Raw genomic sequence first — 13,869 nt, forward strand, 5'->3', positions numbered from 1 at the left:
TGCTGTGTTAGAGTGTCTAGTTCTGTACAGGAATATAAGAAGGATGGAACTCCAGCCATTGGAATAGTTGTGTCAATACCCTCGATTCACCATGAAGTGTGATCCTGGGCTGGAATCACAATATGTGCTTCTGCTGTTTCTGTTGAGATGATACAGAGACAGGGATGGGTTTCACAAGAAACGAAACTTCCCTGTGTTTCTGAATTCCAGGAGTTATATAAAGCTCTAAGAGGCAGGGTTTGGGACTGAGGACAGGTTCAGACAAGCAGGCTGAGCAGAGACTGTTGAATCAGTGTGAGAGGGGCGGAGATATACTGAGAGTCCTCGATTTCTCTCCAGTACAAAGGAAAGATCTCTTCTGACTCACTCCAGGATTTCTCATGCAAACCCATCACATGTCCTGTATATAGGACTGGGTTCTTGGAAGGAGGTGGGATTGTTTGTGTGGTCAGTGTCCCGCCCGCATTCAGAGTCTCTACTGGGAATGGGCCTGTCCCATTGGGAGAAAGCTTCAGTCTTGAAGGAGCGCTGTGACAGAGGGAGCCATTCTCAAACTCCTGTCCCACTCTCTCCTCTCCGCTCCTCTCACACTGATTCAGCAGTCTCTGCTCAGCCTGCTTGTCTAAACCTGGCCTCAGTCCAAAACCCCGCCTCTTAGAGCTGTACTCAAATCCAGGAAATCAGCGCAGTGAAGTTTCTGTTGTGAAATCGTCAGTCTCTGTGTCCACTGCAGCAAGAATGGCTTCAAACTTGTGGTCAGAGGATCAGTTTAGTTGTTCAGCGTGTCTGGAGCTATTGAAGGACCCAGTCACTATTCCATGTGGACACAGTTACTGTATGGGGTGTATTAAGAACTGCTGGGATCAGACTGATCATACAGGTGTCTACAGCTGCCCCCAGTGCAGAGAGACTTTTACCCCAAGGCCTGTTCTGCGCAGAAATACGATGCTGGCTGAAGTTGTGGAGAAATTAAAGAAGACAGGACTCAATCCTCCTCCTGCTCAAAGTTATGCTGGACCTGGAGATGTGCCGTGTGATTTCTGCACTGGGAGAAAGTTCAAAGCTGTGAAATCCTGTTTGACGTGCCTGGCCTCTTACTGTGAAACACACGTCAAGCCACACAGTGAGGTTACTCCATTAAAGAAGCACAAGCTGATCAATGCAATTGGAGATCTGGAGCAGAAGCTTTGTGCTGAACACCAAAAGGTTTTGGAGGGGTTCTGCAGAACAGATCAGACTTGTATTTGCTGGCTGTGTACAGAAAAGGAACACAAGAGCCATGATACAGTCTCAGCTGAGACAGAAAGGACTGGGAAACAGGTAAGGGTTTGAACCATTTCCTTGTAGCTATCCTAGAAGTTAAGAATTCCCAGGGATATTTAACATGTCTGTTTACTAGGTTATACAGTTTCACATCAGATCAGATTTTAATTGTATATTAAGAGCTATTTAAAGAGCCCTAGTTTTTTAATTGCTCTTTCTAAACTATGATGTACTACAATGTATTTCAGGGTGTAACAGGGGTGGCTATCGCTGATTGACAGGAGAGACACAGGAGGTTTTCTTTGAAGAAAAACACAAAACATTGAAAACAAAACACTGCTCGAAAACAACTAGAAAATAAAAGATGACCAAACAAGAAAGGAAGTCCCGCTCCAGGAACAGTCTCCGTGACACCTGGATTTGAATATGTCCTGCCATATCTAGCACACACTTGATTATCAAAAACATTATTTACAATCAAACAAAAACACACTGTTTACACGTGCAGGACCTCAGCCCTGCCTCACAGGGTAAGAAGGATTTGTTCAGCTGTTTTGTGGTGCATTGGAATTTGTAGTGTAAAATTAGTATGATTTATATTCCTAGTGTTTTTATATGTATCTTGTGACTTAATAAAATCATAGATCAGTTTCACTGTTTAAGATATATAGTTTAATTAGTTAAACTTTTAAAAAATGACATTCCCAGAAAAGTCAATCACCTAATTTAAAAAATCAAAAAGATCAAGATTAATATGATATAAAATATACAAGATTAATATGATCTGGAGTAGTGTTTAGGGCTTTGGACTCCTGACCGGAGGGTCGTGGGTTCAATCCCAGGTGGGGGACACTGCTGCTGTACCCTTAAGCAAGGTACTTTACCTAGATTGCTCCAGTAAAAACCCAACTGTATAAATGGGGAATTGTATGTAAAAAATAAAGTGATATTTTGTAACAATTGTAAGTCACCCTGGATAAGGGCATCTCCTATGATATAAATTAATAATATTAATAATATACAAGATTAATATGATATACAAAATACAATATTTACATGATATACAATATAAATCAGGCAGAAAAAATAGCTTAATTTGGTGCGTTAAAACACATTTTTACATGATTAAAACAGATATGTTTAAGTTAGTTTAAAACGAAATGTAATAACCTATTTAGGATTTTGTTTGTTAAAATCTACAATTTCTTTCGCTCACCCTACTAGTCCCCTCTTTCCTTTGCTCTCTTCCACAGTGAAGTCCTTCTGCTCACGGGCTCATTCTTCTGGGGATTTTGTGTATTTAGGCATTTTTTACACAGATTTCATTGTTTTGTTTCAGTGCTGTTTTATCTGTGTTTATCGATTAAAAACGGAAATCAGAAGCCCTAAATATCCATTAAAGAGAAAGCTGCTTCAGTTTCCTAGGTGCTTCACAAAACAAACATGTAACACATGCTAGATCAGCCATCATTCACTGTTACTAGTATGAAACAGTACCATCTAGTGGACAGCTACTGTGGATCAAGTGTCCTTTTGTATTGCTGGCAGCTGTGCACTAGATGGTGCTGTATCTTACTACTATACACACATGTTGTCTGAAACTGCTGCCTTTGTCCAAGTTTAAACCACCTCCAAGGAAGGTTTCAATTTAATTCAGCTATCACATTTAAACATGGATTAAAATGAGTGGTGCAATTTCATTATATTTAATCTTTTAAATCTTTAACATAAGATTAATTATAAACAAGGATTACATATAAATCCTGGTTTAAAGTTTTGTGCAACATGATTCAAATATAATCCTTGATTTAATCTGGGTTAGTGGTTAATCCACGCTGGTGCATTCGACCCTTAGGGTATCTGTGTGCATAATGTGTGTATCGTTAATCTAACTCCATATGAAGGGGAGAGAGGTGTGAAAACACAGCCTGCTCTGAAATAGTCTGTATTGAGTGTGACAGGATATCACTCAATGACCTGTCAGAAATGTCACTGTGTCACTGTGTTTCTACACAGAAGCAGCTGGGAGAGACACAGACAGAAATACAACAGAGAATCCAGGAGAGACTGAAAGAAACTGATGAGCTGAAACAGGCTGTGGAGTCACTGAAAGTGGGTATTAATAATAATAATAATAATAATAATAATAATAATAATAATAATAATAATAACAGATGGACTGGAACACATCTACAGAAGTTTACTGTCTATGTCTGATGTGTTTTTGATATCAGTTCTAACCATGTCTCCTCTACTGTGTTCTTTCACTCAGAGATCTGCATGCATAGAAATAAAGGAAAGTGAGAAGATCTTTACTGAGCTGATCCGATCCATTGAGAAGATCCACACTGAGGTTATTGAGCTGATTGGAGCTAACGAGAAGGCTGCAGTGAATCAGGCTGAAGGACGCATGAAGAAACTGGAGCAGGAGATTGCTGAGCTAAGGAGGAGAAACGCTGAGCTGAAACAGCTTTCAGAGACAGAGGATCACATCCATTTTCTACAGGTAACATCACTGCTTGTTAGAAAATCTCAAGTCCATAACTGGGACGGTTTCAGACAGACCTCTCCAATTGAATGAATCCTTGCTTTCCCCAGTAATGTTTTGGACCCCATTCTGTTTCAATGAAAACTCCTTTTCTCCACTTTCCTGTTGTAGAATTTCCAGTCTCTCTGTGCCCCTCCTGAAGCTGGAGACTTACCCAGCGTTACTGTCAATACAGACATCTCTTTTGGGGCTGTGAGGAAAGCTGTATCTGAACTTAAAGACCATATTGAGGACTTCTGCAAGGGGGAATTAGTCAAAATAACCAAAACAGGTTGGTGTGAAATAGATTCATTTGGTAGAGAATTCTCAAATAGACCATGGATTGAGGAGGGACAGGACTTGCAAGACATTAATAAAGACCTCTTGCAGATTGTTGGCTATATGAATATTGCAGGAGGGAGACAGCAGGGAAGAATGAGCAGGGAGGAGAGATTTTTACACCCTGAAATGCCGTGAATAAGCCTTGTTTCTTTTCAGATTGCTGTTTGGAGTCTTGTGTGTGTTGTGTATTAATCCACATGTTTCAATTCTATTTCTCTCTCTTTTTTTCTGCCCAGTGAATGAAGTTGCAGTTTACAGTCTGCAGGCGCCACAGCCAAGGAACACAGCTGAGTTTTTAAAATGTAAGTCTGTTTTCACTGAAACATTTGATTGAAAGATGTGTCACTCCATTGAGAGAAGAGCTAACACTACAGAACAGGGAGGGGTGGAGCTTGAGGGGAGCAATTATTATTATTTATTAGTAATTGTGAAGCCATTAATCTACACTCCTCTCCAACAAGTATTGGTTCAGATGAATACATGCAGAATGATTGGGGGAGGGGCATTTGTTGCCTGTTTTTCCACTCAGACCTTTCTCTCCCTAAATATCTTGGTATCCCTGAATAGATAATCATCCCATCTTTTAATACATGTACAATGCATGTGAAACCAGTTGTGGGGTAAAATGAACAGCTATCCCTCCCAGTCATCCTGTGCTGGTAGTAAATGTATATTGCAGTATCACTGCACTTGTGGGATGGATTGTTCATTAAAATATTAGCCAGATATTTGAAGAGTGGATGATATTCTATTGAAGATATTTAGTAAGCAAGGGGTCTGAGTGGGTAAAATGGCAACACATACCCTGTAGGAACATTAAGTGAACTGTAATTGTATGCAGAGCTGCATTTGATTGGTTCCAATTGAAGAAGTTTGATAAGATCGAGGAATTATAATGAACAAAACAATCAAACAGCAAGAGGGTTTAAAGGGTTCATAAGGTCCTTTGTATTTTATTGTGTTGCATGTTCCCATGTGTTGCTACAACTGTTTACGTGAGGTGTGTGTATTGTTTTAATTATTTTTATTTTTTTTACATTTTGACCACTTTTTTATACTTATAGAAAGCTTCACATGTAACTGCATGGGCCTCTCAGAACTACATTTCCCATAATCCTCCTGCTCACATATGTGATTGAGATGGAATTACCAGTGAGCAGGAGGATGATGGGAAATGTAATTCTGAGAGGTCCATGCTGGTCCACGGGAAGCCATCTTGAGGCAGAAAATGCAATTTAAAAGTTTTAAAAAGTGGTCAAAATGTCTTAAAAAATAATTAAAACAACACACACACCTTCCATAAACAGGATGTGAGGATGCAGCAGACAATGACTGTTGATTTTCTCAGTGATTTGACTTTTCTAACCGTCTCTCCTCTACCCGTCCTCTTCTCTTCAATCAGATTCCTGTCAGCTCACACTGGACCCCAACACAGTGAATAGAAATCTCTGTCTGTCTGAAGGGAACAGAAAGGTGACACTGAGGGGAGAGACCCAGAGATATCCTGATCACTCAGAGAGATTTGATTACTATCTCCAAGTGCTTTGCAGTGAGGGTTTGTCTGGGACTCGCTGTTACTGGGAGATTGAGTGCAGTGGGGGAGGGGCTTCTATAGGAGTCACATATAAAGGAATCAGCAGGAAAGGAGGGGATCGTTCCTGTATCCTTGGATTCAATGACAAGTCCTGGAGTTTGTTCTGCTCTGCTTCCAGTTACACTGCCCGGCACAATAACAATGAAACTGCAATAACTGCCCCCCACTCCCCCAGAATAGGAGTGTATCTGGACTTTAATGCCGGCACGCTGTCCTTTTATGGCGTCTCTGACACAATGACCCTCCTGCACAGATTCCAAACCGCATTCACTGAGCCGCTCTATCCTGGGTTTAGTTTTGATTGGTTTGATTTGTTTTCTGGTTCCTCTGTAACAATCTGCCAACTGAACTAGACTGTTTTGTGTTGTAAGAAACCCTTTGTATTGAACTCCCTGTCTGTCCTCTCCACTCCTCGGGTGAAGGGAATGTTCAATCTGACACAACTTTGGATGAAAGTTAGGGGGTAAAACGGCGCCACATGCAGAGCGAAACGAGGTGAATTATTTGTTTTTAGCAACGAATGGATTTCATACGAAGTAACTGTATTTAATTTCTTTTTTAAGAAATGTTATGTTTTATATATATATTTTAAAAAATGGCATCCAATACTCAGTGCTGTAACAGTTTTAAAAAAAGTGAACTTAAGTTTGCTTTATTGTGTGTGTGTTTTTGTTTTTTGATTTCCATAAAATGTTTAATATTTCAGATTTTAGTAATGTGATTTAATAAAAAAAATTAACGTGATAGACTGACTTTTTCTTATTTGTTAATACTCATTAACATGATTTTTCAAATGAGAATGAGAAAGAAAGAGGGGAATGAGAGAGAAAGAGGTCTGGTAAAGCATAGGGAAGCATTGTAAAGCACAGAGAGGTCTGGTAAAGCACAGGGAAGCATTGTAAAGCACAGAGAGGTGTAGTAAAGCATAGGGAAGCATTGTAAAGCACAGAGAGGTCTGGACTCTAACCCTGGGCTTGAGACTCAGCTCAGTGATTTGGATTCCTGAACAGCTTCTTAGTAAAGGTATTATTCAGCATGCCGCCGCACCGTGAACTAATAAGAAAAGACTTTCAGTACCTGGCAGGCTCTTGTGACATATCAGGCGTGTCATTCTCTTTACTCCTTCTTCTTCTCCTTGGAGTCGGGTCCATGCCTCTCTCTACTGAATCACTCGTTCCTCAGTTAGCTGGGTTTCTCCTCTGCAACACAATTGAAACAAGTCCGTTGTGGGGTTTTGGATTTGGTCCCCACCTGGCTACCGAGTCCCCACTTGGTGGATGTGTAACCACACCTAAGACCCCACTTAGATAGGTAGACAAGAACACAAATACACACGGGAACTAACACACACACACACACACACACACACACACAAATACACACAGGAACTAACACACACACACACACAAAAATACACACAGGTGCTGACACGCACACACACACACAGATACTGACAAGCACACACACAGACAGGTACTGACACGCACACACACAGGTACTGACACACAGGTACTGACACGCACACACACACACACACACACACACAGGTACTGACACACACACACACACACAGGTACTGACACGCACACACACAGACACGCACACACACACACAGATACTGACACACACACACACACACACAGGTACTGACATGCACACACACACACAGGTACTGACACACACACACACACACACACACACACACACAGGTACTGACACACACACACAGTGCTGGCACTGGGAAGCTTGTTTGGAGACTTATTGATCTCAGAATCTCATCAAGCAGCTTCTTGAAGGATCCCAGGGTGTCAGGTTCAACAACATTACTGGGGAGTTGGTTCCAGACCCTCACAATTCTCTGTGTAAAAAAGTGCCTCCTATTTTCTGTTCTGAATGCCCCTTTATCTAATCTCCATTTGTGACCCCTGGTCCTTGTTTCTTTTTTCTGGTTGAAAAAGTCCCCTGGCTCGACATTGTCAATACCTTTTAGGATTTTGAATGTTTGAATCAGATCGCCGCGTAGTCTTCTTTGCTCAAGACTGAATAGATTCAATTCTTTTAGCCTGTCTGCATACGACATGCCTTTTAAACCCAGGATAATTCAAAATGAAATTCAAAGTGCAAAATGAAAAAACTGATTTACAGAATTGACAGGGGGATTTTTATTTTGAAAGGGTTTCAATTCAACGACCCTCTGGTCGGACATTTTTTCATTGCATATCATCTTTAAATCTACCCTCCAGTTTTCACAAGGCTCTGTAAAATTGTGTTCTACCCCTTTCAAGAAAGAGGAAGGAATTAAAAAGACTAGAGTAAAAGTCATTGAAAATACGGGCTAATCTATCATAGATAATTTCAACAGAGTTGAGCACCACATGATCAGATACCAAACATAATCACATTGCAGAAAGGTTTCAATGCAAAATAAAGCACTCAAGTCTTTCCATATAGTCCAATTGATTTTATTTTAGGATCTAGATGCTTTGTTTGTGTGATTGTTTTTATCCCCTGACAGTGTGGTTTCTTCCTGGCATCAGAGCGCTGGATCCGCTGCTCCCTGCTTCCCAAACCTCCTTCAGCTTTCCTCATCTGGAGAAACAAGAGACAGAGAGATCGTTGATAGACTGTGCAATTCAAACTGGGACACAGTGATAATTGTCAGACTGGCAAATCAAACTGGGACACAGAGATCATTGATAGACTGTGCAATTCAAACTGGGACACAGCGATCGTTGATAGACTGTGCAATTCAAACTGGGACACAGAGATCATTGATAGACTGTGCAATTCAAACTGGGACACAGCGATCATTGATAGACTGTGCAATTCAAACTGGGACACAGAGATCATTGATAGACTGTGCAATTCAAACTGGGACACAGAGATCATTGATAGACTGTGTGGCGACTGCCACACAATGTGTTGCAAAAAGCGCAACACCTGCTTAATTCTTAAATGAATTGCAGAGGACCTGGCCAGGTTCTGTCCTATCTTATATTCTAGTTGCTAATATTATACTACATGCATACTCCCTTTATATTTTTCAACAGTGAATAATATTATATATGATGGATACTTTATTATAAACTAATACTATGCTCATTAGTTTATTTTTCTAATCTAATCGTTTTGGCAGCAGTTCTATGTCTGGTATTGCCTTGCTGAGATTTAGTGCTTTCTAATTTCTGCTGCGCTTTTCTCGTTTTTCTGGCCCTATCGGCTTGCCATAGTTTTAAGGCTGATTTTTTCCTCGTGTGTTTGGTAGCCGGGGATTTAGAAAAGATGGTGATGACATCTCTGGGTGTGTTTTGTTTGGTACGCTGTGCGCTCTTAAGACTTGCCGTTTTAGAATTTTTGGTTAAGTTTGATTTTATTAGCAAGAGTCCCCACTTTAAATCTTCGACATACTTCTTCTTCTTCTTTGGCACGCTACTCCTCTTACACCGTTTAAGCGACAAACGCCGTTCAAACTTTAAAACGTGTAGACCGGTCTGGAAGAGGGTGCTTGTAAACAACTTTTTGATATCTCTTATGCTTTTTAAACTATTAAGTTTTTTTCCTTTTTTTGTCCATCTTCATTCACTTTAATGGGACTTTTTACCCCATTGTTTAAAAACTCCCAGACTTCCAGCATTCTATTTCCTGTAAACGATCTAACTTTTGACACAAATCAGCTGCTTTGACCACTTTCCCAACAAGTAAGACAAAAAGTGAGAGTATACGGAATCTTCCTCTACTTCTCTGCTATTCAAATCTGAAACCAAAACAGAAATAACTTTTACCAATCAAGAGGTACACCTGTTTTAGTAACCGCATCAACTAAATTTTCTCTAACGTTTTATAAACAACTGAAATTTTGACCACTTTCCCAACAAGTTAGACAAATACTTAGAGGAAATGAAATCTTCCTCTACTTCTCAACTATTCAAATATGAAATCAAAACAGGAATGGCGTCTACCGATCAAGAGGTCCAGCTGTTTTAGTAACCGCATCAACTTCTTTCAGGAGGCTGCTTCCCGCTGTTGAATTAACTGCCATAGAACTTTGAGAAATTTCAAATTCTCGCACATTCTAAGCAAGAGACAATCAGTAAACAACGTGACTTTTGACACAAATCAGCTGCTTTGACCCCTTTCCCAATAAAGCAAGCCCCACAACTGTACTGGTAAAGTTACCATCTAGTTTGATCTTCTGTTTCATTAGTCTGGGTTGTCTACAGGTCTGGTTGTTTTAAGTCACAGTTTCCTTTGCTTAGGTATATTCGGTCTTACATAGACATTGTAGTGTCGACCCAGCTTTACTAATGTTTGTTCTTACACTCAAGTTGTATGCTTTATTTTTTATTATTTTGATTTGTTTTTTCTATTTTCGTTTGGTCAGCCCGAGCTTTGTTGTCTCTTTCTCTTTTCATCTTGATGCGTCGCTGTGAGTGCGGTAGCTCCGGGTTTTTGAAGCCTGGTTTAAAAGGTCCGGATCGTTTCATTGTTCTGAAGAAGACTCTACTCCACGAACCTGGACAGGACTGCGTGAGATCCGGGTTTGTTCTCTTGCTGATGGATTATCATTTTGTTTTTTGAATGGCCATTCTGTTTTGTTTTTTGTGAGAGACATGTTTTGTTCTGTTCGCGGATCTCTGGATTTGAACTGTTATTTGAACTATTTTACAGACTTTTACAACTGAAGCTGTTATTGTCTGGCGGTCCTTCTAATATCTCTGCATTTTGCAATCCGCTGTGTCATTCTGTTGATGTTTTGCTTCATACTATGAAGTAGTGATTTCACTGTAGTGACGAGTTTTCCTTTTAAGATCATTTCAGTGATTGCGCTGCAGTTTATCAATGCAGAAGGGGTTGAGCTGGCGTTTCTCTATTGTGGGGTTTATGCTAACGTTTATACTAGTATCTGTTTGCACGGCAGCTTATTAAAATTACCATATGATAGTTTATTTATTTATTTATTTATTTATTTATTTATTTATTTATTTATTTTTTACTGTCTTTAGTATTTGAATATGTTTTGATGTCTTCAGGGTTGGGCAGATGTATCATTTGTATTATTGGCATGGCGAGTGTGCGGATTGTTGTCAGCTATTTGGTGGGATAGACACTAAACAGTACTAATTGCTGATGCATATTAACTGTCCTGGATTCCTTTTCTTCGCTCTAGCTGGATACTACATGTAAATGAAGTGTCCGTTACAATAGTTTCTAGCAGATTCCTGTATACAGTAGAATCCTGTTAGCTGAATAGCGTTTGAACTTCTTGCTGAAGTTTATGGTAACACTTTATATGAAGGTGTCATTTTAAATAGTTTATTAACACGTTATAAATGCTTAAAATATGAGTAATGTTTTTATAATGCATTATAGAACAAGTAATACATGGTAGTAACAGCATTTGCTAATGTGTTATAAATACTGAATAGATGATATAAGAAATCTGCAATAAATGAAAATATAAAACTGTATATTAGCTGTAAACAAATCAGGACAAATCACATTAAACACAAATGATGTACACTTCATTGTCTGGGTCATTTATTTTAAATTAATCTGCTTACTTAATGGTTTTTCATTATTTGTACAAAAAATAGCAACACCTGCCATAGCAGTGTCAATAAGGTGTAGGGCAGCCAGCACGGCACTGATTGGACGTGGCAGGTAGTGATTCTGCAAGGTGCTTTTTAAATTGTGCTGGGGGGATACGGGACCATTCCTCAATGATTACCAGCCTCGAATCCCTTCAGTTTGTGTTGTATTGGGGGTGGAAATCTGCACTCAAGTCAGAATGGCCCATACATAGAGAGAGTCACATCACTTTAGAGACTGTTCCTTGTGAAAAAGCCTCAGTAGTAATTTGTGCCGCCTTGAAAATGGAAACATCTGCCAACCAAGCACCTCTTATCAGCCCTCTATCAAAAGTCTGTCAGATCTATCGTCCCATCGTGACTGAAACGGATATGTGTCAGGGAGATGCATCTTTTACACATCACAGAATACATGTCAGGGATACCATTTCAATCAGGCCTGTGGATGACACAAAAGTGTGTGCTGGATGTAGCAGGTTTTCCTGTGTTTGTGTTCCCTTTGAAGAAATCCAGAAGTGCTAGTCAGAACTATAGGGGTTAAAATACATCCAACACTGAAGCATTATCACCCCCTGCTGGGAGAAACAAAGAACTGCAGTTTAGTCTCCTCAATACAAGGGTGGCTGGATATCGGCTTCCCTTTGATCAAGGTGTTTTTTAGAGCATTTTACAGTACTGAGGAATCCCCCTGCATTGCTGTTCAGATCAGTAACGACCCTGATAGCTCTAATGTTACCAGTCGTAAACGCTGTGATAATAAGGACCTGTGTATCCTCACCATTTCAAATATAATATATAACACATGATGTGTGAGAGGAGGGGATTGCGTGGTAAGAGGTGTGGGATTGGAATCAGACTCTTTATACTAAACCTTTGTCACATATAATGGATTTATTTTACTGTGAAAATGAACAGAAATAAATACAATCAAAAACACATCATGATCTTATTGAATTCAAGAGTGACATTTTACAGAATTTCAACACAAGTGCTGTTGCTTAAAATAATCAGAAGCATTGGTAATAATTAAGAGTCACACTCAGAACTGCAAACTGGTTTCTTCTCCATTTTAAAACACTCTGACGTCCGTCAGCTAGGCTTTCATCAGAGAGCAATGCCTGCAGACAAACCCAGGATTCCTCTCCAGTATAATGCAATATTACACAGTGACAGAGTGACAGTGAGCTGCTTCAATTCCAATCAAAGGGAATCATGTGAAATATCTGCTGGACAGCTGCTCCAATGCATTGCTATTATTGAAGAGTGAAAAACGAACTGTTACAGAGGAGCCTAAAAACCCTTCAAGAAACAACATCTAAACAGACAGACGAGCACATCAGTGTCAAAACAGACACCATGGGACTGAGTCACCTGCCATACCACTGTCAGCAGGGTGTAGGAGCCCCCTGGGACTGATAAACCTGCCATACCACTGTCAGTAGGTTGTAGGACCCGGCTGGGACTGATAAACCTGCCTTAACACTGTCAGTAGGGGGTAGGACCCCCAAGGTCAGCCAGGATGCCAGTGATTCAGAGTCTCTACTAGGAATGGGCCTGTCCCATTGGGAGAAAGCTTCAGTCTTGAAGGAGCGCTGTGACAGAGGGTGCCATTCTCAAACTCCTGTCCCACTCTCTCCTCTCCGCCCCTCTCACACTGATTCAGCAGTCTCTGCTCAGCCTGCTTGTCTAAACCTGGCCTCAGTCCCAAACTCTGCCTCTGAGATCAATACTTAACTCTGGGAATTCAGAAACACTGGTAAGTTTCATTTCTTGTGAACCCCATCCCTGTCTCTGTATCATCTCAACAGAAACAGCAGAAGCACATATTGTGATTCCAGCCCAGGATCACACTTCATGGTGAATCGAGGGTATTGACACAACTATTCCAATGGCTGGAGTTCCATCCTTCTTATATTCCTGTACAGAACTAGACACTCTAACACAGCAGTCAAACACATTGTTAATACTGTGATAAATCAGGAGAAATGGACAGTCTAAACATGGAAACAAGCTTGTTCTTGTTATTCCACTTGTTCTCCTTGTTGAAGAAGAAAACTCCCCTCCCCTCCAAAAACAATTGAGAACTGAAGTGGAGGCATTTCTGTCCATTTTACCCACTCAGATCCCTCGCTTTCTAAATATATTGGTGCATCTGAAAAGATAATAGCACCGTCTTCAAATACAAGCTAAAGATTGTCAGATTGTCATTTTACTTTCACAATGAAAATAAATAAATAAACTAATTTAAAATGATTAAATAAGGTTGTATTTAAGTTTTTAATAAAATAAATATGATTTTCAATTTGCACTTTAATCAAAACAATGTAATGGTTTTAAATTTGATCAGCAATAACTGCATGTAAATATTTTTTATTAAAGAAATCCAATAAATAGGTTGATCAAAGTATTGTTAATATCATCTATATATTCTTAATATTACATTTCTGATCTTTAATATCCTAGTATGTGTGTGCTGAATGATTCAATGTGATTTTTGCTTAGATCTTTATTTGAAATGCTTACTAACTATTCCAGCAAGAATTGCCTCTGAAAAC

At 39.8% G+C, this 13,869-nt stretch overlaps 1 protein-coding gene across 1 annotated transcript; it reads left to right on the forward strand.

Moving 5' to 3' along the window:
- The first annotated feature begins 681 nt into the window (after positions 1–681).
- On the forward strand, positions 682–6,468 carry LOC117970686 (tripartite motif-containing protein 16-like). The gene is made up of 6 exons (XM_059016205.1): positions 682–1,320; positions 3,280–3,375; positions 3,536–3,769; positions 3,923–4,082; positions 4,369–4,434; positions 5,535–6,468. The coding sequence occupies exons 1-6, from the start codon at positions 739–741 to the stop codon at positions 6,077–6,079; spliced, it is 1,683 nt and encodes a 560-aa protein (XP_058872188.1). The 5' UTR covers positions 682–738; the 3' UTR covers positions 6,080–6,468.
- Positions 6,469–13,869: the final 7,401 nt, after the last annotated feature.

The sequence above is a fragment of the Acipenser ruthenus genome, chromosome 52 (assembly GCF_902713425.1).
Source record: "Acipenser ruthenus chromosome 52, fAciRut3.2 maternal haplotype, whole genome shotgun sequence".
Lineage (NCBI taxonomy): Eukaryota > Metazoa > Chordata > Actinopteri > Acipenseriformes > Acipenseridae > Acipenser > Acipenser ruthenus.

Coding starts and splice junctions, on each gene's coding strand:
- LOC117970686 (XM_059016205.1), top strand. CDS start 739: ATGGCTTCAAACTTGTGGTCAGAGGATCAGTTTAGTTGTTCAGCGTGT. Junction 1,321..3,279: donor CAGAAAGGACTGGGAAACAG/GTAAGGGTTTGA, acceptor GTTTCTACACAG/AAGCAGCTGGGAGAGACACA. Junction 4,083..4,368: donor AGTCAAAATAACCAAAACAG/GTTGGTGTGAAA, acceptor TTTTCTGCCCAG/TGAATGAAGTTGCAGTTTAC.